Genomic DNA, 26,336 nt, shown 5'->3' with positions numbered 1-26,336 from the left:
GCTGTGTCTGTGTTTCTGAGCTTGAGGTCATGTCTTCAATCTCTGCTGCAGAAGCTGCATCTTGATGGGCAAAATGCAAGAACACTAAACTTAGATTTAAGTGCATGTCAAAGAACACCCCAGGTGGTCAAAATTATAGTGGAGTCCCCCACTATGAGATGCCTCATAAATATATTGTGGGCCTAGCACTCTAAACCCCAGAATACAAACATACACACAGTTGAACCCACTTATAACAATATTCAAGTGCCACAAAAATTCAATTGTTGTAACTGGGTTGCACGAAAAAAAAAAAAAAACGGGGGATTTATTTATTTATGAATACTGCGATCTTGTACACAAGATCATAGCAGGTGGGAAACATTGGCTTAAGATACAAAATTAGACACAAAGAAAACAAAATTGCACATAGAAATTCAACAAGAGAATACAGCGACAAGGTCAATTAACAACAATCAATTCAAATGGTATAGCTGTTTCGAGTGAACTATAATGGGGGGGGAGGCCAGTTCCCCCTACAACCTTCCTCCATCCAGTTTCTGATTGTGTTGACTCGTTTAACTGCTTAACTCTGCTTCCTGCGCACTCCGATCCCTGGCCTTTGTTCATGTGTTGTTAACAAGCCACGGCTGTCGGCGTTCAAGAATGGCATTGGTGTAACAACTGCAAAGAAAGGTCATGGGCGGCAAGTGACATACAGAGCTCACCGAGGCATCGCTGCTATGGCCCCAAAAGGCGCCTTTTAAAAAATGCGCGAAGGTTCCCGCGGCAGCATCTCAGTTTGAGAAATCTAGAAGAAATGCTGGAGCGAGATCGCCACAAGCATCTCCCCATGTACTTCCCCATGGACTTGCACGAGAAAACCGCATGTCTGTCAGCCTCGCTTGCTTTACGCGAAGCTCGCCGACATCCTTCTCCAAGGCATACGGGTGCTCCACGTAGTGAAGTGGAAAGTCCCTCGGAAAAACAAGCCCCTGAGAGACTGAATCATCTACAGGACCTCCCGCAGGGATAATGTTGAGGCAGTCTGCCTGACCACGTCGGCGCTGCCGTCATGCCCATCACTGTCGCTATCCTATGCAAGTTCGTTTGCGATGATCGCCTCATTTGTTACAAGCACTTAGCTTCCAAACCTATAGCAGTGCGCTTTCTTTTCACCGGCAGTGTTGTGCATTGCCGATGATTAGCGGGCGGATCAGCCATCTTCCATTTCGGCGGCAAGTTGAACAAGGCTGAGAAACATGGCCAGGAATGACTTCGCCGCAATGCACAACGGCGAGCACGAGCAACACAATGTCTTAGCAGAATTGCGCAGAATGAGGACCATAGAATAAAGAATTAACTGTGAGGGCCCAGCGAGCAATCTGGGAGCTGTGCCGGCAGCGTTAGTGCAGTTCGCATGGTCCATTCGTTTTTTGGAGGGTGGTGCGGCGCAGAGCTATGGTCGCAGCCCATTTGTGTTTGGAGGGGTGGAAAGGTGATAGGCGGAGAGAAGCGTGCGGCGGCAGTTGGGGTGGCGGGCGATCGTACAGTGGCTCGAATTTCACGTTCTTTTTTCCTTTTCGAGGATTTCGCATTCCATTACCTTTCGGCATGGACACCCAGCAACCAGACTTCATCGTTATAACCTACAATGCAGCATGGGGACATTGTAGTAAGCAGGTTATTTCCCCCATAGCAACCATATAAAAGTTGACGGTGCAGCAACTTTTCATTGTTATAACCAATACATTGTTAAAACCAGTATCATTATAAGTGGGTTCGACTGTATACAGTGAAACCTCGTTAAACCGTAGTTGGCCGGTGCTTGGAAAAAGTATGTACTAAACGGTAGTACTGCTTAACCGAAATAGCATGAGATCGCCCACTTACCTGTCAAAAACGGAACTCAGAGAGTACGATGAAAGGGGAAAAAACATGCAGTATTTATTCACATTGCGCGACAAAAGTTATTTTCGTTTGATGCCGTGGTGGCCTAGCAGCAACGACAGCAGCCTCAAATTTAATGAAGCTGCGAGCCAGCTTTTCAGACAGCCCCCTCTTCTTGGCAAACACTCGCATGGCAGATTCCTCATTGGTGTTGCATATTCTCCATGCACAGGCGCAGTAGCGTTGCAGAAGTTCCAGGGCACCTTTTCATTGCGAGGTGCTGTTCTCGTCTTGAAGATTTCATTCATGAAGCTGACATAACACGCAACTTCTGCCACTGTTGGGCCTGAATCGCCTGTGCTGTCGCATTCCGTGTCATCCTTATCACTGTCGCTAGGTGACACTACGGCAACAATGGCAAAAAGTCGAACTTCGTAGCTTGCATCTCTTCGCGGTCGGAGCAGCTCTGTCAAGAAACTTCGCATTCCAAATGCCACACACTGTAGTCAACGATAGATCCATATCGCGTGCCAGGGCAAACTTCGTGTCACATTCGATGGCACGAACAATGCCTAATTTTTCTTCTATGCTGAGCACCTGGCGTCTTTTTTATCAGAGCTTCGGCATGACGCGAGTCCTTGCTTGCATCACGCCACAACGCTTTGGCACGGCGCCGAAATGATGTTGATGTTGATGTGGCTTCATGCGCAAATGCACAGGGCACTTGGAGGTCTTTGTTCTGATCTGAGGCTTGTTATTCTGCTGGGCCACCATATGGAGACGATGCACTGCTGTGTTGTGCGACGAAAAGTGGGAGCGCTACATGTTAACCAATACATACGCAATAAGCTGGTATGGTTTATGCGGATACAAAACACATTATGTTCAATGGCCGCTGAGTTGAGGATTTGACCTTAACTACTTTTAAAATGACACTACTGTTTAAGTGAGTACCATTTAACAAGGTTTTACTGTGTATATAGTGTGAAGCATTGCTACTTCCTTTCTTCTTGCACATAGATGGTATGGGCGTGCCCTGCAATACTATTTCCAAAGGACAGTCTTCTTGATTCAGGTGTACCGTATTTACTTGGGTAATGCTCGCACTTGCGTAATGATTGCAGCCCTGAATTTTGTCCTCAAAATTCGATTTGTTTTTTTCTTTCCAGTGTAGTGATCGCACCTGAACTCGCCACAGCGATATGTTGTGTGCCAAGTCTAGCTAATGATGATCACGCTTACCATCTGTTGAATGCCATGTGAACGACTCAAGACATACCAAGCAGTCTGCACGCACCAAACATTCTTAAGCAGATGCCCCATTTCATTCCTTTCATCACTTTTTGCACTTCCATGAAAAGAAAAGCTACAACCAAACTTGCCTTGGCTTATTATTTGTAGGCTTTATAATGGTTGTGGTCAACAACAAGAAAGGCGGCTTTCTGTTCCTTTCGTCTGTACTCGTGGGCATGCAACAAATCATGAGCGGCAACGATAGTAGCCACGTTTACACTGATATGTTAAGTGTACCCTGTTCATACACGATGCTTGTAACACAGCTAAGATATTCGCCCACCCTTAGTGGAAATGTGCCCTATTAGGATAGTACATAGTGAAGATAAATGCCGCAGTTTTTGCAGCAAGCCCATAATGTTTCTGTCACTGGCAGCTAAGCGTGCCCATCTGCTTCTGTCCCCTCAAAGTGGACATGGCTACATTATTGCCGCAAACTTGCCAATATTAACAATATTATTCATTACTGATACGGAAGAAACTGTTTCAATGCACGTAATGTACTCGCAAGAAGAAAAAAAAATCGCGTTTGGCTAGTTCGGTTTGGTCCACCAGCTGGCATTTTTGTTTTGGTGTCCCGCACTGTTACAGTGGCAGCCACCTGTTTGTTGACCTGTTGTCATCCCGCAGCAAATGTTTTTTTTTTTTTTCGTTTTGCAGAAGATTTAATCCACGTAATGATTGCACCCCTGAATTTGCATCAACAAAAATTGACGCAAATTCAGGGGTGCAATCATTACGCAAGTAAATACGATTATTCATCTGCTATGACAAGTCCTGCAGCTAGGATTAGTGTGACAGCAGTTCTTACTTTCGGCCCTGTGATATGGTGTTCTGCGTAATTGAGTGGATGCATCATTTTTTATAAAGATGGCTTTCTTTCAAGCTGTCATTTAATTGAAGCTTGAAGTGCACTTACTGTTACTTCTGATTTCCTACAGGCTGAAGAAATCACACTGACCATAGGGCAGGCATTTGACTTGGCTTACAGGAAGTTCCTTGAAACTTCAGGCAGAGACCTTGAGATGAGGAAGCAGTTCATGATTCTCCAAAAAAGGGTGAGTTGTTCCTGCTTCTTTCTGCTACCTGTAACCAATGCAATTAGGTTATCAAACTGCACCTCAAAAGCCCCCCTCTCCACAAAATGACTCCTTTCGATTGCCTGTCCTGCGTGTGGGGCTAACTCTTTTGCACATGCCACCTCATTGTAAGCAACAGTGAATGCCCACATGTGGCTGTACCTCCTAGCTGGAAGAGTGCACAGTCTATGAGACATGCATAAGGGACGTGAAACATTGCTGATCGAAATGCATTACCAACATTTGCTCAATGTGGTGCCGAGCTTGTGTACAGAGTTTGCAGAACCTTAATTGCCAAAAGAACATAAGTGTTCGCACTGAGCAATACACAGTGGCATTCAAAGAAAGGCCAGTCATTTTTTATGCAAACATTTGTTTCGTTGTATGGCCGTGGTTGCAGGTCATGTGAAATAGTATGTTGCAGTGGAGCTTCTTAGTGCAGTCATTGACTCAGAGCTACTGGGATTGTCTTTAGTTTATTGTGTGATGTAAACGTGTGCAGAAGTCGTCACCCTTGTAGACTTACAATCCAGTTGCATTTGTTGGTGTATTTGCATGCGTTTGCTAATTTGACGGTGCTTTTCCTGTTGTGTGTGAAGGTGCAAGACCTGGAAGAAGAGAACAGTCGATTGCGCAAGTGTCTTCGTGACGGTGATTACTCGCACGGTGATGACATTTCCTCCCCTACCGAGACGACCAATCACAAGCCAAAGGCTAAGGTTTGGCTTCTCACTTATGCTTGTTTACGTTGTTGGGAAGCCAGATAAGTCACCCGCGAAAGGGCATGAAAAATTTAGCTGTCCAAATATGTGCTGCTGGCTGAAGATACATGGACGAATCATGCATCCGCAAATTAAAACTGTTTTTGCAAAGATGTGAGCACCAGGGGCGTAGCCGGGGGGGGGGAGGCTTATGGGGCTCCAGCCCCCCCCCCCCCCTCGAAATTTTTTCGTGCTGTCAATGCACCATCGACCAAAGCGACACCCGGGGTCGGAGATCATTCTGGATTTTGTCTAGAATGTCTTTTTGGCGCTCGAACAGACATCTAACCGCGAAGATTGCGAACTCTGGCTGGATTTCGCGGCAACGCCCATACATGGGGAGTCACATAACTCCAAGCAGTCCCATCCGAGCACAAAGTTTCAAGGGCGTCTTGATGGCGAGCGGGCTTGCCACGGCATCTCGTTGAGGCCGCGGAATCTATGGAGCGCATGGATATCAATTGCAAAACTTTATGGGTATAAATCTCATAAGCTCTTGATGCGAAAGGTGCATTGACATTTCCAAAGTTGTGCTTTAGATTTTCAATTGCGGAACTTTGTGGGTTTAATGTTATAAACATTTGACGCCAAAGGTCCATTGACTTTCCTAAAGTCTTACATCGGAACATACAACGAGACAAGCCAAATCAACACACTAGCAGACAAGTTGAGAAAGCACGCAGCAAGGTCCAATGAGACGAAGCGTTGTGGTGGTTCATTTGTGTCATCATGTCACATAAAAAAATATCAACATTTTTTAACCTACGCCGGAACATCCATGTCAAGGCACTAAAGCCAGCCAAAGTAACTACGTTCTTATTTATTTTTTCTACTTTGACTTTTATTTGCGAGGACACATTGAGCCTCTTCATTTCTTTTTTTGTTCTCGCTACCCTACCCGTGGGCTGCCAGAGACAGCCAGAGCGCATACGTACGTTTTTCTCGTATGGCCCCGACCACCATGTGGCGCACTTCGGTAAGCGTTCGGTTTGCTCCGGCCGAGTGGATTTTCGCCTGGCAGAGTTTTGGATGCTTTCTCACTAGTAGAAGAGAAAAAAAAAATAATGGTCGCTTGCTGCCATCACTGTGGGAACTCTGATTTCACCGCATTCGCTTCAGCGGAACCTCTCCGGAAAGTCTTGTTTCGCCGGTGTAGGATACTGAGCAGTATGCGTATGCTTCTCAGTGGACCAAGCATCTCATGTTTTCTTCGGTATTCCTTCTGTAGCCCCATTAGGTGCCCAAAGTAAACATTCGATTCTGGCCAACATACTTTCCTATGCGTCCTTCTTTTTTATACATTTCAGTGCCCCGGCCCCACAGAAGAAAAAAAAAAATAACATTGTTCCGGCGCAGCGGATTGTCGCATGGGAAAGTTCGATTTTGTTACTTCTGCGGAAAGTAATGGGCGACAGGACGCTTCAGTTGCCGGATACGTTTATTATATTATTGCGATAGCAATTATATGGACACTCCAGGCGCATTCCTGCCGTCGCCGTCACCCTCATGTTTCGTATAAAGTCCAAGGGTGATAACATCGTGACCGCGTGCTGCATACTGTATGTGCGAGTGAAAGCGTAGGAGAGGAGGTGGAATGGGTCAGCCGACGATGGTGACTGTCTTGTGTGCGCAAAGGAGAAAAGCAGATAGCAAGCGCGCCGCCTTCCGTCGCGCGCGATACATCGGGGGTAGTGGATGGAATGGGGGCGGTATCTAGGATTCTGTGAATTTATGATTGTGCAACATGTTTATTTGCCTTGTTCGATGCATTATATACAGTTAGTTTTTCTTACATACACAGACTCATTGGAGACTTATACGTATACTTAAATATCTTGTTGCGAGGTTTTGTGTACACATGCAGTAAACTTTGTTTCCAGTGACACTCTTTTGTCCTTTATCAAGCCGTATTTTCGCATTTGTATATCCCATTGTATCTTTGCATTTCTAATGTATGAGGCCGAGTCAAATGAAAGTGAGCCTACCCTAACCGCGCAATAATGGTTCAGTTCATTATCTGCGAGGCATGCGCTAGGAGAGCGGCATGTCTCGTTTACAAAAGTGACACGCAGGTGTGAGGATAAAAATTCTTTAATGCTCTCATACACTGGGTTGAATATGGTTCCGTGACATAATGGACACTTCAAAAGTTGAACAGCTGGGTGTCGCGAAGTTTTTAAAGCTGAGGGTGTTTCCCAAAAAGAAATTAATCGCCGTATGGCTGCCGTGTATATTGAACATTGCATTTCATTGGCCACTGTGAAGCGTTGGAGCAAACGGTTCAAAGAAGGATGGGAAAGTTGGAAACACATTCCAAGACCGGGCCAAAACCATAGTGCAATCACCCCCCATACAATTTAAAAGGTTGATGAGCTGATGAGACAAGAACGGAGGATAAGCATAGGTGAACTGGCATACCGCCTGAACATCAGTCACGGTTCAGTTCACTCCATAATCACGCCCTGCTAAGATCTTGTAAAAGATCGCAGTATCTATAAATAAATAAATAATTCATGAGCACCTCGGTTATCGGCTCTTGAGCGCAATGGATCCCCAAGATTTTGATCCACCGCGAGAAGACAGAGAAGTTTCGCCTGCCTTGACTCATCTGATCCAGTATCACAATGAGGATGATGACTTCTTGTCTGCAATTGTGATCGGGGACGAACCATGATGCCACTACTACGAGCCTGAAACACGACAGCAAAGCTTACAGTGGAAACATTTGAATTTACCACGCCCAAAGAACGCAAGGGCCGTCATTCCCTCTGGAAAGGTGTTGACTTGTTTTTCGATTGTCAGGGGCCATTACTGATAGAATTTGCTAAATCTTGAGAGACTATCAATTGTTTCCAATATTGTGAAACACGGAACGGCAGCGTGTCGCAATCAAGAACAAACAAAGCGGAAAATGGACGAACGGGGTCGTCTTGTTCCATGACAATGCCTGTCCCCACTTCCACATTTTGGGGCAACTGAAAAAACAGCTCAAGGGAACCAGATTTGTGCCGGACGATGACATGAAAGAGTCAGTTACAGACTTTTTGAAGCAGCAACCCAAGGAGTTTTATAAGATTGGAATCACGCATCTCGTTAGTCAACAGGGCAAATGTCTAAATTCTCATGAAGACAACTTTTAAATAAAGTACCCCGTTTGTCACATAGTCGCATTGGCTCACATTCATTTGACTTGCGCTCGTATATCTTGCAGAACTCCTGCCTTTCATACGTGCTCTCTGTTGCGACTATAACTTTGGTGCAATTACTCGCGATACACGACAGGGGACAGCTGCTCCTGCGTAATACATTCAAACAAACGACAGCATCATTGAGATTTTTCACTGGCCATTGCATATATACAAGAATGTAAACACGGTTCTTGAATGAGTTTCATTAACATGTTTGTCCTCAACTTGTTCATTTCATTGCCTTTTCATTTTTCATATCAGTGGCATGCATTGCTTTCCTGGTTTCAAACTGATATAGTTCTAAAGTTCGTGTGATATTTTCTTTATTTGATAAATAGACAAAAAATATGGGAGCATTGATATCAGTTATTGTGGGCACAATTTTTGGCACATACGAGTATATTCTTTTATGAAAAAATGCATATTTTACTTGTTTTGGCAGTGCATAGTGTACAAGAATTCGTTTGCAGCATCTTTGGCAATGGCAATGCAGTTATTATTCATGTATTTGATCCCTCGACAAATTGTTTAAGAGGAAGCTTTAGCTCGGGCCCAATCCGACGCGACCTATTCAGAATAAATACATGTAAAACACAGAAACGCTTTTCTGAGATAATCCTGCTAATCGCTTTTATTGAAATTTGTTGCATTTGAGAGAGAAAGTTAAATCCAAGTGTCTATTGGAAACAGAACATCAATTTAGTGCCTGAATTTTGTTTAAAATATTTTGAAAAATTCGAAAGTGTGAAAAAATAGAAGCACGATGTTTACTAACTAATAGCTATGCATCAAGAACAGATATTGCGGTTCTGTAAACGGCATCTATTTTAACAGTCAAAGCAGACAAGTTTGCTATGTCAATTTGTATCTTACGTGAATTGGTTACGTTGTGTACAAGGGTTCTGTAAAAGCTGTATTTCCACAGTACTAAATTTTTTTGAGATTCATGTGTAACATATCTATTTTGTCCACTGTAGGTGTACTATTAAATGCAATTCACAGAGTTGTGATATCATTTTTGATTGTTGTGTCACAGAGTTTTAAATTTGATAGTTTCGTTTTCTGAAATTTTGTGATTCTGGCAAATTTTTAATAAAGAATTGACCATGTAAATGAAAAATTCGAAACCAGCAGTCACTAGAACAAAGCTTTTTCTTTTAAATGCAACAAACTTCGTTAAATTTGGTGCAGTGCTTGCAGGGAAAAACAAATTCCCCTCCTACATGTATTTAAATAGGAGCACTAGAGTTAAAGCTTCCTCTTAAGGAGGAGGCCGAGCTGCAACGTGAGCCTCCCCCCCCCCCCCCCCTCCCCACCGAACGAAATTTCTGGCTACGCCACTGGTGAGCACTGTTGTATGCAGTTATTGCCATGGGTTATATGTACAGAATTTTTTTTCCAGGCTCTTGTAAGTAGGGGTGGGAGGTGTATGTGGAAAAATATGGTATTTGAATTTCGAATTCAAATCAAACCCTGATTGGCCCAATAATTTCATATAATTTTCTAATGCCTATAAATTCTAATCAATAAAAGCCTTGGAATAGCTACCATGCCATCATGGCCTCAGAGGTAAGCTTGTGGCTGAGTTACAAATCTTCGAAGTCGGTGCTTCGGTGGCATTACATGAATTGTGTTAAACTTTTCTTTATTCACCTTAGTGGCTCATTAGTTGGGGTGTCTGCTGTTGAGCACAAATTCGTTGCCAGTTTCACTCCTGGGCATGGCGGCAGGGTGCAAAAGCACTCGCATACAGCGCTTTAGGTGTGCGTTAAGGAACCGCATGCGTTCAGAATTAATCCAGAGCCCTTGCAATGCAGCATCCCTCATAGACTACTGTGCAGCTTCGCAACATTAAACCCCACAATCGAATTCATTCTTGTTGTGAAATAATTTTGTATTCAGGTTTGATTTGGTTGTCTATCTACAGCAATATTTGATGCTATTCCAGGAGAATTTGATTTAAGCTGAAATTTCAGAATTTGCACAAAACACAATTTGATTTTAATGTACCCTGTGAGTAGCCATAAAGATTTCTTTCATTTGGTTTGCGCTTTGCCTCATCTTTTGTTGAACTACGTTATGTGTTTCGATGCTCGGCAGTTCTGTGCACTATTTACCAACACACTATCCAGTGTATGTTGTCGCAATGTGGCGAAGCACCGAGATCACAAGTAGTCTATTTGGAAGCAACCACCGCAGGGTGGTGAATGACAAGTAGGTTTCATTTATGAGTGACCAGGCTGTATTGCTAGGCCCTCTTTTTTTATTGTTTCTGTTTGCATTGCATGAATGCAATGTCTTGGAACATTTTTAGGCCTCGCAACTGTAAACAGCGCACGAGTGATCGAAGCTGTTGTACCTAGTGTCCAAACAGCCCTTGGGAAAACTGATACATCCCTGAGAAAGTCCCATGAAATACAAACAGCCCCATGGAACGACAAGCCCCATAGAATATGACTACAATGCAGTCCACTTTTAATGATACCACATGTAAAAATGTCTGTTATAGTGATGGGTCGACTTCAGAGCATGAACTTATGCAGTAATGCTATGAGAGAAAAAATGTATCTAGCGATATGTTATTCATCGCATATTGGACATAACGATCGAAATTCTGCATTTTGGGCCGCGTTTTCCATGCAGAATAATCTTGAAATTTGCGTTGCTAAGTTCCTCTTAACGGAAATGGGGCAAAAAGTTTGCCTATGCTTGTTTGTAACTGCCTCCATTACTGCGCAGCGCATCCCGCCAGTGTGCCAATTGCAAAAGCCACAGAGAGCATCGCAAGTTGGCACAGCACCTCACAATATTGCACCAGCTCCTTCGCGTCCGCGTCGCCGGCGAGTGTTCAGAGAAAAAAAAAACTGAAAAAAATGCGAAGCAAACCGCAACTCTGCGCTCCCTTTCTACAATCTCCCTCAGCGAGCGGGGAAATGTGCCACGGAAGCAGTGGTCGGTGCGTCGACAAAGCGCAAAGCTGTGTCGCTTGGGACGAAGCTGCAAATTTCACAAGACTAAATGTATGAGCTTGTGCAGGCGATGATATTGACAATTCCCAACACTGCGAGCACCGCCACGATCATTAAGGTTAGCAGGGATCAGGTGCATCAACAGAAACGGCGGACTTTGAGTGCCAGGGCTAACGCCCCCCCCCCCCCCTATGTATGAAACCAGCAGGATGGCAGCCGCTGACATTAGTGAACTCTCGGACCACTTCGCTACTGGTGATAAAATAGGCAGTGGTTTGATGGAAGAGTTTGAGTGCAGACAGTGCTGCCTCATTCTGCAAAGAATCTCTGACGGGGCGATTGTTGTCGTGACACAGACGGCGTCATGGTGCAACGGAGGTGACGACAGCAGCTGCAGGGACGAGATTGACAGTGGCCTGCCTTTGACAGATTCCAATGTTCACACAAAGTGCACTGTCATCAATAGTCGTTAATCGATTTCATGCATGCCAAAGTATAGCCGCCAGTGTTCATGCAGCTGCTGGACGCGATACACACCGCGGTTGTGAACCTGAAACTTCCACGAAAGCAAGTGCAGATTTCTATTTCAGCGTGCCTAATGCTTGACACGCTGCTTAGAGGTATAAATGAACGTTTCATTTTTGACAGCCTGCTTTGTGCAATGGCAATTTTTTATTGTAAGTGGCAAATTTGGTAACGGAGTTATGGATATAGGTCCAGTAATGCTTTTATATCTTGTAAAATAAGTTGTAAATTAAGAATGAATGAATTTAAAGGTATGTTCGGCAGTTTTTTTAATGCAGTCCAGATGTAGCAATGATCAATTATAATGAATGGATTTTTCGTCCTTCATATCATTATAAGTGGACTGCACTGTATTTTAATTGATTACAACTTTACTCATCATCCAGAATGAGGTGTTTTCACACTCTTGCGCACTACTTTAGGTCGTCATTATAGTGCATTCTTGCTATGCACTGCATGATGGAGCTGACAGTCTAAATAATTGTGCATGTCACTCTTGCGCACTACTTTAGGTCGTCATTATAGTGCATTCTTGCTATGCACTGCATGATGGAGCTGACAGTCTAAATAATTGAGCATGTCTGAAAAATATCTGAAGTAGTGTACTCCCCACACATACATGCAGTTTAAAAAGGAGCAATAAAGGACCACTTGAGGCAGCCCTGCTGTATTGGTACAGAACTGAGCTATGGTATTGGCGACACTAAAACCTATGACTGACAGTACCAGCTGTGCTATCTACCATTGCTCTCTGCAGGTGTGATAGTGTGAGCTGTAAAAGCAAGGTACCAGTTTTAGAGATGTCCATCTTACAAAGTGTCGTAAGTTCTTGCATGTGATTGCTTGATCTCGGATGCAAGCACTTGTAGATAACAGGTCACTACTGTGGAGTTGTTTCCCCAAGATAGATGCAGCCTGAAAAGGAGCATGTAATTTTTACAGCTAACTGTACTACTGATAACACTGGTAGTTATCAGAAGACTGTAGGGAGAGTGCTATCAGCGTCACTTTTTTTTTCTTCGGTAGTATTAAAAAGGATGGGCAATATGGAAGGCATGCAACTGCAATGCATTGGGAGCTGCTGAGAGGTGTCAAGTGCTTCAGTGAAAAGTTGCATTTGCAAGCAGATAAGCTGTTGGACTTGCACTAAGTAGCAAGCTGCCACTTTTCCTGCCTTGAAGCTGTACACACACATTGTTGTCCATAGGTGTTGCACAACTGGCTTGTCTGCTGTCACAGGTGCGGGCAATCTCGACGAATGGAACCAGCAAACCCAGCTCAAGTAATGTGGTTCCAGAGCCTCTACCACCGCCATTGCCTCCCCGCACTGCTGACCATGGCCAGGTAAAGATGCATTTTATTTATCTATACCAACGACAGCATCAGCATGTGCAGGGATCACATAGCCTTTCAGCTCCTGTTTAATAAAACATGTCTGTGTATGAAGAAACTGTTAGGGGCATGCCAACTGTTTTCTTTCTGTTGTAGGCGCATCATCACACTGATGTGTGTTGTAAAAACCAGCACAGTGACCCAGTGATAATGGAATTTTGAGTGCGAGGTAGCTTGCCCAATCCTCGGCCACAATGGCAGCGTTATGATGAGAGTGAAATTAACTTTTTGTGTATTGAGCTTTGCTTACTCATTGAACGCCTGTTTGCTTTAAATTTGGCCTGTATTTCCACAGTGATTTACACAGGAGGGGGGTGGACAACAAGATCTCTTGCATGGTACTTCGGTTCAGGCACATTTTAAAGAACTTAGGTGGTCAGAATTGCTTATAAGCCTGTACTACAGCATCTCGTGCGCCACTGTCCAGATGTAAGATTTCAAACCCCTGAAAAACACCATCATTTACTGCTTCATATAAAGGCCATCATTAGCAAGTTTCTTTTCCAAGGGCAGCCAGGTGTGTGCCGTTCACTCTTCTCACTCTGTTTGAACGCAGCATTCACAAGACCTCTTTGGCCTGACGGTGCCAACTGTTGGCACACGTCTTGAAAACTTGTCCATGGATGACCTGGAGGATTTCAATCCGAGAGCAGAGACTGAGCAAGTACAAGCCAAAACAAATGGGTGTTCAGAGGTATCCACCAACGGTGAGTTTTCCTTGTGGCTGTGCTTCAGAATAAACCTCGGCTATTTGCCTCAGTGTAGTGTTGTAAATGCTTCGGTGCCTCTTTCACTTTCAAATAAAAGAAGACAGCTCAGAAGATTAAGTAAGTACAGGTGCATGTAAGCGCCGCAATGTCTTCATTCTATTACTTTGCCATTTCACTCGCTACAAAATGCCTGAACTGCTTTTAATGCATTATGCAGCTGCATATTGCACGTGGAATAGTATCAGTTTCTGAAATGGGAAACCGGATTGTGTGTTTTATGAAGCAATTTTACTGCACTAAGACCTCATTGGTTCGACCCTCATTAACTCGGAAGATCGGATAATTCAGACTCTGGTCTGGTCTCAGCAGGCATGCGTATTTGGCCGCACATCGAGCATTGTACTCTGGCAGTAACTGTGTATTGCACAACCACGCCAAGGGGCGTCGACGACCGCGGCTTAATCTCCTGTGTACAAGGGAGGAAAGCGGGAAGGAAACAGTCTTCCGTCTGTGTCTGGCGCCGGGACAGGGGAGGGAAGGAGTGGTGCAGCATTTTCTTTGGCAGCAACAGTACGGCCGCGGCGCGCCCCATCTTGAAAACGATCTACATCGGGGGCTGAGTCGATGGCGGCTCATACCTTTGTGCCTGCTGCATTCTTGCCACTCAGTTTGCTTTGAAGCTGTTTGCAAGTTTATACGGCTGCTAAAACTACGATCCTTACTTCGTGTAGCTGTCTACACATTTGCTATCGCAATTGATGGTTCACATTTTGAAACTGACTTTTTAGAGGTGGCTGCGGAAAAAGAAAAGCTCAAAATTTTACCCCACACAATGAATGCACCTCCCAACTTTGCGCACATTTTTTTGGAAAAAGAAGTGCATTCATTATGAGAGTAAATGCGGTAGTTTCATTTTGACTCGGTGCCATGGTTGTGCGTACAATGTCACACACGACGGAAGCTGTCAAGGATGAAGAGTGCTGGCTACATTGCCATGGAGGGGTAATCTGTTGACAACCGGCTCACTGGTGAAAAAAATAATCGGGATGTGCACACAGTAGTTAAAGGCATATCTCGGATAAAGGTGTGCATTGCACTGTGAAGATAGCCACGAGGCCTTCGCCTCTACAAGTGCTTATCAGTTACGAGATGGCGAAAATGGCAGCGTCCACACTGATTTTGTGCAATATAGAAATGGGATTTGCTGATTCATTCAGTAAATGAAAGCTTGTTGAAATAGTAAGCACTTGCTCAGTATTTTATTGCTACTGTCAATAATGCTATTTTCGGTTCACTGACTTTCTTTTTTTGGTCCCGTGAAATTCATGTTAGCTGTGTTTTGCTGCAGTTTAGTGCTGCTGAAGGCATTTTGTTTGCTTAATGGTCTTGTTGCTCAGAGCATGCAAGTTTGGTGAGAATTTCTGTGTTCAAAGAGGCCATGCGATCATTCTTGCATGAGATGCAGGCTAGACTCGTGTAGAGTACACCCGGCAGTGGAGAGTGATGCATGCATTAAAACTGATGGGAAGGTGTTGAAGGGACACTAAACGCAAATATTAAGTCAAGCTAAACTGATAGATTAGTGCTCAAGAATGCCTAAGGCATCAATATTATCACGAACAGTTTTAGTAATAGAGAAATTTAAGTAAATGTAGGACACAATTTGCAACTCACCCGGGACATTCAAGTACTAGCCCAATGACAAAGGCACTCCTCATTTTATTTCTTTCGCCAGTACTCAACCTCTTATAATAGAAATATAATTGCATTGCATTATAAGATGGAAGAAAATGCTACTTGTCCAGTTCTACTCTATGTTTAGAAGGAACTCATTGATGTTACTCTTGACAATGATGCAGGCGATAGAAAGGTTTCATTTTCGCTGGACCCTGTGCTGCCCTCGCCTTTGTGTTTCAGTAGTTCTGTTATCACGTAGTGCTATGCTGGTTTTGCTGGCTTGCTCAAATCCTACAAACTGCACGTAGCAGAGATTTCCACGTTCATGTGATATTGCGAGATGTCCGAACTGTCCACGCCACTTGACCAAGGGCAGCTGCAGTGGCAAATCCAACGCTCCATCTTGACTCCATTTCTCCATGGCCGCGCATTTCCACTTTGAGCAATACCGTACCGCCGTCTGTCGGGCAACATTTTACTCTGATGGCTCTAAAGGGCGGGGATGGTGTTTGCAACGTCGCCACTCCTCCTGCTCAGGGGTGGGCAATTTGATGAGCTTAAGATATTCAGACCCTTCAGACTCAATTTTCTCTTAAATGCAGTCATTTCTTTGCATGAAACACATGCTGTGAGGTTTCTGGAATGGTATTTTAACAGTGCACATTGACTTAATAGTTGCTTTTAGTGTCCCTTTAAGCTTGTGTAAATATCAGAATGGTCACTTAGTAGTGAAGGTGAAGAACAGACCCATCAAAAGGCAAAACAATGCATGCATAATTTTCATTCAAACCAAGCTTAAAGCAAATAGTGAGTGTCAAATAATTTTGAACTGAGTAGTAGTTTGAATTTGAATAGTTGGGCGATTTGCGTAAGAGTTTGACACAACAGCTAGAAGCAAATCTTAAGGGTTTTTTACTAAGATAAACAGATTCATCTTTGGAATCAGTTTGTATTAAAAGTGCCTTCTTAGATCTCTCATGCAAAAACACAAGTTCATCTTCTTTTTATACCTGTATTACAGAAAATTAGTTAACTTTTGCTCTTTGTTGTGATTTTCTACTAGAAGTCTTGTGATGCTCGATGCTTCAGAGGCCTAGACTGTACAGTGTCAGGCAGATTCAACCCATTTTGTCCAGTAAGTGGATAGATGAACTCGTTTGTCAGCTTGTCATCTACTGGCCCGAATACTGCTTCTACGGCCCTCAGTCACGCGTGAGACCTCAGGCCTCCCCTCCCCGATCACTGTTGAGCCATGTGATGAGCGGCAAACTTTTTTACAATGGCGTGCCAACTACCAACATGTGGGCCAGTGGCTAATTTTTGTCATGGCCACGCTGCCTTTGCTTTTAGACCTAACCAATGCTGCTTCTCTGTTGGCAACCGAACTTAGTTATGTGCCTAGTCAATGGAGATCTATTCGCAGTGGCTGTGCAACTGTCAGAAAGCCTTAAAAGCTGTCTAGCAAATGAAAGCAAGAGCACAGGAAACAATGTGAATGGCACAATCTTTCTTCTTAGCTGCCGTTTTTCTGACATCATGCACATGGATCATGTCTAAAAAATTGGGCAAAACACTGAGTCTGACACTCCTGTCGGTGTTGTACATTGGTTTAAGAGAGAAAATGCAATTGGCATAATTGACCGACATGCTCAATGAAATAAAGCCGTTTGTTGCTACTTTCTTAGCACAGGTGCAGTTGTTGGGCTATTTCAGAAAAAATGTATGAGATTGAAGTAGCATAGTTACATTGTTTTAACGCATTAGCATTAGGAGCGTTGAAGTGGAAAAAAGTCTGAAGTGTCTCTCCTCGAAGAGGCAGGATGTGTGTCAAGTGAGCTGCTGAACACTTTGCTATATGGTGAATGCGGTTTAGATCATGGCTCTGGGACCATAAAGATGTGCAATGTAATGTTAACGCATTTCTCTCGTGTTTACCGCAAACCGGCGACTGTGTTTTTTGGCATTTACACTCTACAAACCAACCAGCTGTGCAACTCTACTGTTAGATGACATCCTGAGCATGGGAAAGAGACCTGCACATTGCAGCAGTGTAATAGAGCCATATCATTTTTTTTTCACCATTACAACAGCAACTTTATCTTTCGCAAGCAATATTCATCACAGCCGGTCTCTTGGTGGTGTATGCAGGTACATCAGACACACCGTCCAGCATTGCAGCAGCGAAGGACCTGTTTGGCGCAGAGCCATTTTCGCCGACGAAAGAGGAAGATCCCTTCGGCATGGGTGACTTCTCAAACAACCTTGGAGCGCAGGAACTGGAGAACGCAATTGGCATAATTGACCGCAGGCTTAATGAAATGAAGGTGTGTGTTGCTGCTTTCTAGGCACCGATGCAGTTGTCCAGCAACTGCAGAAAGTGTGAATTGGTCTCTTACAAGTTGGCAGTGCCTTGTGTGTGCTGCTAATAGGTTCACTTTTCTGCATTGTCCCACTTTGCAAATAGGGGCTTCCCAAGTTTCAGTGCCGAATGTGTGTATTAGGGACTGTACCAAAGTAATTTCCGAAACCAAACTGAAGACAAATAGTTCCAGAAGCAAATCAAATATTGAATAGCTTTCTATGTCTACACTATGCCTGCAGGGATGAAAGTTATGGTACTCTTGCTTTAATTTTTTGTTTAATTGGGCACAGTTGGCATATTGAAGTACAGACAACACCCAACTTTTTGGACTCCCTAGGTGTGGCAAAGACATCCGTAAAATGGGGTAGTCAAGAATAATGAATGCATGCTTGTTACTGCTCCCAAGGGCTCAAATCGCCACAGGCACGTCCGAAGTAGCTCTGAAGGCCTGCCAGCACACTTAACAGGTCTATTGGTGTGCATACTGTGACAAGACAGCAGATGCATGCGTGCATATTTAAAGAATACATACTGTGTGCTGTGACATTGGCCCCTTTCCTTTCTTAGTATGCTTCACCGCAGTACATTGGGTATGCATGAGTAACATTGTATTGCCGCGAAGCTGACTTTTGGGAACCGGCATTATGCAACATGCAACCCTTGCCTTACGTTCCGCACTTCGAAGCCTTTCACAAGGATGAATGCAGTTTTCATGCATAAGTTTTGTTAACGAGATGTATGTCATAAAAAATATATAAATTGCCAGAATCAGAATTCTGGGATAAAATTCAACATAGTTTGTAAAGACATCCTTGTAACTAAGAAAAGAATAAAAAAATTGACATACAATATGCATTACCGTCTAATAGGCACTATCTCCGAAAGAATCAAAATTTTTCATTGAACAGGCATTCATTCCACTGCAAAAATTTAACTGCAAGCACTGCAGTTGGGTGTTCCGGGCTGCGGCCGCTGATCTTCTGGACTGGTCTGCGTCATCATCGCTCTGAGTCAGTCTGACGAAAAGGCAGCATCCACATACTCACTGCTGCTCGATCCATCGATAAAATGAGAGACAGCCGAATTGTGAGAACTGCGATCTTTCGAAGTGTGTGAGCCGCTTCCAGAGGTGTCCATTTTTGCTTTCTACTTTGATGATCTCAAAACTTCGGAGCATGTTGAAAATTAACGCCTAGCAGGAAAGAGTCTGTTTCATCCAAAAGGCGAAGAATCGATTGCGATGGCAAATTAGTAGACTGCTAAACTAAGTAACGATAGTAGTTTCGTATAAACTTGGAAACATTCAATTACTAACTGAATTAACAAGCATGGTGTCGGCATGCGCAAGCAAACATGAACACATCACACTTAATGAGCACAGACACTTGCTGTCAAAATGCTGCTGTCAGCAAGTGTAGCAGCAGCAGCGAGCAAAGTGACCTTCGTGCAGTCTATCGCTTCAATGCAAGAGCATCGAGAAAACAGTGTGCACAAAGGTATGAGCCATCTGTAGAGCTTTTTCAAGATACAGCGCATGTGAGATTTGATACTTGTTGGCATATTCCAAGCCCCTCCCCGCCCTCCTCCCTCCCACACTCGCGCTGCCTACCTGCTTTGCTTTATATATGGTGCGAAAGATTGAGCCAGTCTTCAGTTCCCCTTGCACCCAGTTACGAAATGTGCAGTTGCTGCCGGAGCACAATGCCGCCCTCCCTCCCATCCCTCCATGGCCTTTCACATGACAGAAGACAGCATTTGCTTTCCACTTCCTTCATGCATGCCAGATTGAGCCGCAATCGTCAGCTTCCCTCGTGTGCTTTCACTTGCTCATACGATGTGTGGCGACGGTGTTATAGCCTTTGGACTTCATATGGAACATAAAAAATTTTGTTTTTGTGATAAACAAAGCACACTTATCTGTAGGACATTTTCTGTGGTGAAATTTTATGCACAATGCTACTGTGACTAAAATGGTTAGTTTTTGCATTTCTTTTAAATAAAAAATAGAAATTTTGAATGAAATGTGGAATTTGAATTCTAATGGTGCCAATTACGTACATATTTAAGATTAGAACTACTGAAAGAGAAATGTAGCCAAACAGTAGCATAGCATGGGCCTTCCTAATACTATACTAGGTGCAGGAATGCTAAAATTTGGTGTTAATTCAGAATAGTTTTTCTGATTAACAATAGTCACTTGAAAGTGCGAAGGTTAGTCACTCTTACAAAAATTGTTCTATATTATTCATCACCCTGACTTACATTATTGCTCTAAATATTCGCTGTAATTTTCATTACACTGTTTTGACTAAGCTGTTCATAAGTTCACTTACACGGGTAATGTCACCCACTGATGTTTCTTTTTCTTTCCTTTAGTTCGATCTCGACCGAAAGGCCAGAACGGCGCCCATGCCTTTCTATGGGCCCAAACTTGTTATTTCTATCCTAAACTTGGCCTTCACCAGATAACTTAAACTTAACCAGTTGGCATGCACATGCCTGACCCCTATGGTGCCTCAATAGTGACGCGTTTAGTGACAGCACTTCTCAGCAGAGCTTATGAAACAGTGGACATGTTGGAACTCACGTTATGTCCCATTGAAAGTGCCTATTTTCTGCCTGCCTTAGGAAGCCTTCAAGGAACACCAGTATCTGCCAGTTACTGGTTACGGCACTTAACCAATTCTAACTAGCATCTTTTCTTTCTTTTTTCTTAGGAAATTATATCAAAAGCTGTATTCATAGTTTGTTTGCTGCATAACGCGACTGTATAACATGACTGTCGCCTAGATTTTTAATAATTGTACACATTTTAGTCTAATTTTGTCACGCGACAGTCTGCAGCCTTCTGTGCATTTCACTGCTGTGCACCGGCAACATTGTCAGAAATGCCATGTGCATTTGAATGTACTGTGGTGTTCCTGACAGGAAAATGACTGGCACGTGACATTAAATAGAGGAAATGCTCAGTGTTGGACAGGATTATTGTCTATGAAATCACACCCTAGAGGGTGTTCAGTTTCTGTATAAATTGTATGCTGTTAATAAGATGTAACCTTTCCACACAATAACCGTCAATCTTCTTGCATCCTATAGTTTTGTGTTGGGAACGCTGCATAACAATGAGATGCATGGAGTTTGTGACATGAAAGTGTTGGTTGCACGATGTTAAACGTGGGAAATGCACACGAGGTCAATAGTCATTATGTAACTTTTATCAAGTGCGAAAGATGAACAGAAAGAGAAGAAATAAGACAGTGCACAGACTCTCGCCAGTTTATTGGAAAGATCATATACCATATTTACTCGCATAATCATCGCACTTTATTGTCAGAAAAATTGATGCAAAATCGGGTGCGATCATTACACGGGTTAAATTTCCCGCGAAAAGGAAAAAAATTTTTTCATCCCGCGTTTGCTGCAGGACACCAAAACAAAAATGGCCGCCGGTGGTGCAAGCCGAAGGCACTGAATGCAATTTTTTTTTCTTCTTGTGAATACATTACGTGCATTGAAACAGTTTCTTTCGTATCAGTAATGAATAATATTGTTAATATTGGCGAGCTTGCGGCAATAACGTAGCCATGTCCGCTTTGAGGGGACAGAAACAGATGGGCGCACTTAGCTGCCAGTGACATAGAAACACATGGCCGGCATGCTGCGGAAACTGCGGCATCTGTCTTCACTACTATCCTAATACGGCACGTTTTCGCTAAGGGTGGGTGAATATCTTAGCTGTGTTACAAGCGTCGGCGTATGAATACAGTACACTTTTAACGTATCAGTGTAAACGTGGCTACTATCGTTGATGGCTACTATCATTGCCGCTCGCGATTTGTTGCATGCCCAAGAGTGCAGATGAGAAGAATCGAAAGGCGCCTTTTTTGTTGTTGTTGGCCACAACCATTATAAAGCCTACACATAATAAAGGCTAGTTTGGTTGCAGCTTTTCTTTAGTCGTGGAAGTGCGGAAAGTGATGAAAGTAATGGAAATGAGGCATCTACTTATGAATGTTTGGCGCATGCAGACCGCTTGGTTTGCCTTGAGTCGTTCGCATAGCATTCCACAGATGGTAAGCGCGACCATTATTAGCTAGACTTGGCACACAACATATCGCTGCGGCAAGTTCGGGGTGTGATCATTACACAGGAAATATTAAAAAATCGAATTTTGACGACAAAATTTGGGGGCGCGATCATTGCGCGAGTGCGATCATTATGCGAGTAAATACGGTATAAAGCTTCTCATATGCGCCACCTGGCAGACAGAAAACAAACATGGCAGAACACTGACTAGTAAGGCATAAAATGCGCTCAGTCGCATGCCATCAAGATCAAGGGCCACATTAATCCAAAAGATACAATTTCTTCATTTGTTAGTGCAATGGACGATTGGCTTAGTCATCCTAAGGCAGTAAATATGAAATGCTTCAATAATCTGTTGCGCGACCTCCCTTGAAGGTAATTTGCAGCGGGTGTGAAGGGTAGGCAAGCGAAGATGACTGATAGTGTCTTCCCATTGTGGTGATGCTATCAGCCACGATGAAGTGCACAGGGCAGCTTTGCGAGCTTTGCTTGCCAATTTTACAGACTTCATTATATCGAGGTTTAACTATCAGTTCAGTGATTTTGGCGTGAGTCTTCTCTTCCAGTGTGACCGTGGCTGCACGTGGCTATACCGGAGGGGCTAAGCACATGCGCAGCCTGTGCACCCTACTTTAGATGTAAACTGCTACGTGTGCGAAGACTGCATGATCTTGGATCGCATGGCATCGTGCGGTATTCATGCGTGTTTATAGTAGAGGAGTTTGGAAATCTCATTTCAGAGACGAAGCGAGAGGGGGATGAAGCATTCGCTCCCTGCTGCCGGCGCTTTTCGTGATGGCGTCCCACTGAGGGCGACACTCAGTCATGAGGGCAGATTGGATGGTACCGCTGATGTGAAAATATCGTCGACATGGCATGAAACCGTCCTTCAGTGCAGACTCAAATTCAACAGCAATTCTTATTTCTCACTTAAATTTGCTTTTTCCGATCGCTCGATAATTCAGGAAATTTTGCGTCTCCTTCAGTGCAGAAAATGCCATCAATGACTATTTACATAAATGATAGTATCTCAATATAACGAAATTTCGATATAACGAAGCAAATTGCTTACCGTATTTATTCGAATCTTGGCCGATAGTTTTTTCACATAATCATATTCAAAACTCTAGGGTCGGCTTAGATTCGAGGATTTTTAAAAAATGCGCCAGTTTTTCATTGAAACTGCTAAATATGGTGCATAGCTAGTGCCATCTAGAAAAGTCAGTATCACAGCCGCTACTAGCCGTGCCAGTAGCCAGCCGTACACAAGCGAGGTCACCATTTTGACGTGTGTCGTGTCGGCCGTATCGGTGTGCAGCGTGGTGTTATCGCGATGGCACCAAGCAGGAGATGCCACTACAGTGCCGCTTTCAAGTGAAAAGTTGTGATAGCCACAGAGGCATCGTCGAACCTTCAAGCCGGGCGGGACTTCGGCGTCGATGAGAAAAACGTCCGTCGTTGGAGGAGACGACAGCAGCTTTTTGCATGCGCCGCAACGAGGATGGCATTTAGCGGACCAAAGAAAAGCCGTCACTACGAAGTGGAGACAGTTTTGGCCGACTTTGTTCGGATACAGAGAGCAGCTGCCCTTCCAGTGACAACAGAAGTGCTCCAAGCGAAAGCTATAGAACTTTCGAACGCCAGAGGATTTCAAAGCCAGCCGGGGCTGGCTCCAGAAATTCATGAAGCGCTTCGGCTTCAGCCTCCGGCATCACACTTCAATCACCCAGAAGCTGCCAAGCGATTTCGAAGAAAAGCTGATAGCTTTTCAGCGCTCTGTGCTGCGAAAGAGAAAAGCAGCAGGCTACAACCTTGGGCAAATCGGCAACGCCAACCAGACGGCTGTGTATTTTAATATGCCAGTGGCGTACACCGTGAATGAAAAGGGTGCCAAGGAGGTGAAGGTGTGCTCTGTGGGCTACGAGAAGCATCACGTAACTGTGATGCTATGCTGCACAGCTGATGGACATAAACTCCCTCCTTATATGATATTTAAAACGAAGACACTGCCTGCTAAAGAAACTTTCCCAAGAAATGTCATTGTGCAGGCAAATGAGAATGGGTAGATGACGAGTGCGATGGTGGAAGAGCGGGTTAAGATTGTGTGGCGACGGCGTCCTGGAGCCCTTTTCACAAAGAACTCGCTCCTTGTCGTCGACTCTTACCGTGGGAACTTGACCGACAACATGAAGGCTGCGCTCGCCCAAGCGAACACGGATCTCGCTGTCATACCGGGCAGCATCACGGGCCAGTTTCAGCCACTTCATGTCTGCATCAACAAACATTTCAAGGATCGTCTGTGGAAATATTACACGGACTGGTTGACTGACAAAGACCACATGCTAACGGCAACAGGCCGCATCAAACGTGCTTAGCTATCGCAGCTGGTGTGCTGGGTAGCTGCAGCGTGGGACGACATCCCCCAGGTACTTTGATCGTGCGCGCCTTTAAAAAGTGCAGCATATCTAATGCGCTTGATGCTGCCGAAGATAGTGCACTGTTTGAAGGTGACAGTGACAAGGAACACAGTGACGAGTCTAGCAGCGATGACGACGTTGAATGAGCTCTGCAAGTTCAGATTCAATAAATGCTGTTTGCATTTTGTGAACGCTGTACTCTCTTTTTTTGTTCGGCCTACATTCGATGTTATATATATATATATATATATATATATTTTATTTTTTTCGGACTTTAGGGGGTCGGCTTAGAATCGGGGTCAGCCTATATTCAAGTAAATACTTTATTCACCGACCCTGTTATATCGAGGTTTAACTGTTCTACCTTCTTAATATTACACATTGCAGGGGCGAGTACAAAAATTACTTACATAGGCAGTAAATCATAAACATGTAACATACAAATACACCAATACAGGAGACTTCCACTAACTAGACTTTGGTTTACTTGCTTGTTAGGTTAATTTGATTGCAACCGAACATCCTGGCCGGTGTGCATACATTTCTATAGTATTTTGGTCCTGAAATTAGCGTTCACCAGATAATTCAAACTTGGCTGGTCGTCATGCACACGCCTGGCCCCATTGGTGACCACAGTATTGGCTAATAGCAACAATGCCTGTCTTGGCTGTGCTTAGGGTACAGTGAATGCATCAAACTAATCCTCTCTCATTGCAAACAATTATTTTTGGCCGGTCTTATGAAGGCTTTCAAGCAAGAACAGTAGTTCAATATGAATTATTACAGTACTCTTTACCCGGCTCTAATGCACGCATTTATTTTTTGTCCGTGAAAACTCGTCTGAAAATTGCTATGGTGGTGCAGTCGGATACAAATCCAAAACCGCAACCACAGTAGCCTACCATCAGAGCCATCCATCCATCCCAAGATGGAGATCGCTTTGAAGATGAGGCTCGCACGGGCACATACAGTCGACGACCAATTTTTCGGACCCTCAGGGGACCACAAAAATGTCCGAAAAAACAAATGTGCCCCCAATAAACTCAATTTATTGCTTACTATTGAGTTAGAGGCTGGAAAAAGTGATTAATGGTCTTCTGAACCATGCTTCGCTTGCGTGCAAGCAGGTCCGCCTAAATTTCAGCGAGAGTCGTCGTATCGCCGTAAGCTGATGAGAGTTGCGACCGCCTGCATCAGCTCAGCTTGCGTCGGCTGCACTGCTGCAGGAGAGTCGTCGTTCTCGGACTCTGCAAGTACTTGGCAAATGATTTCTTCATCCGTGAGCCCGGCGCACAGTTCCAACTTGCTGCCCACATCCGTGAACTCCGAAAACGAGACGGTCGGGGGAATTTTGACACCTGCAGTGCGAAGGTCATCGATGAGGTGCTCACTGCCAGACAGTTGCTTGACGACACTATCCTCGTCCAAGACAGCCGAGTTGCCATTCAACACAAATCCCACGTGGCGGAAGCAGTTGCGCAGGGTTGTGGGTGCCACCAACTTCCACGCGTCAGCGAGCATGCTAAGTGCTCCAAGTAAATCGACAGAGTAGGCTTTTCCACTGTCGAGGCACAACACCACACACGAAAGCAAGCATGACCGATAGTTCACCTTCAGGTTGCGTATCACGCCTTGGTCCATCGGCTGTAGGATACTTGTCATGTTCAGTGGCAAGAACTCGACTCGCTCAGACTTCAGTTGTTTATGTGCCCGTTTGCAGTGCAGTTGTCGACGAACAACAAAACTTTGCAGCCTTCGAGATCAAATTTATGATCTAGTTTTCTCACATAGCTTTCAAAAAACTGCTGTGTTATCCATGCGTTCTTGTTCGCCTCGTACAAGGCAGGCAGGGACTGTACGCCTTTAAATCACCTCGGAGCTTTCGACTGCCGATGGCGAGCATCGGCAGTTTTTCTGTCCCCGACATATTGCTGCCGACCAGAACAGTAACTCGTCCCTTACTGTGTTTTCCACCATGGCAACTGTCACCAGCAAATGCAAGAGTCTT

The 26,336-nt window shown here is 44.2% G+C and overlaps 1 protein-coding gene across 2 annotated transcripts in view; it reads left to right on the top strand.

Annotated features, from left to right (window-relative positions):
• LOC142583063 (PTB domain-containing engulfment adapter protein 1-like) overlaps nucleotides 1-26,336 on the top strand; it is a 52,849-nt gene that overhangs the window by 20,336 nt on the left and 6,177 nt on the right. For both annotated transcript variants that reach the window (XM_075693347.1, XM_075693346.1), the window contains 5 exons: nucleotides 4,104-4,220; nucleotides 4,841-4,960; nucleotides 12,924-13,028; nucleotides 13,633-13,783; nucleotides 17,612-17,787. In XM_075693347.1, the coding sequence (XP_075549462.1) occupies nucleotides 4,104-4,220; nucleotides 4,841-4,960; nucleotides 12,924-13,028; nucleotides 13,633-13,783; nucleotides 17,612-17,787 (669 nt within the window). The remainder of the gene's footprint in view (nucleotides 1-4,103; nucleotides 4,221-4,840; nucleotides 4,961-12,923; nucleotides 13,029-13,632; nucleotides 13,784-17,611; nucleotides 17,788-26,336) is intronic.

Source organism: Dermacentor variabilis, chromosome 5 (assembly GCF_050947875.1).
Source record: "Dermacentor variabilis isolate Ectoservices chromosome 5, ASM5094787v1, whole genome shotgun sequence".
Classification (NCBI taxonomy): domain Eukaryota; kingdom Metazoa; phylum Arthropoda; class Arachnida; order Ixodida; family Ixodidae; genus Dermacentor; species Dermacentor variabilis.
Note: the sequence above shows the minus strand (reverse complement) of the source record. Positions and strands in the feature narration are given on the sequence as shown.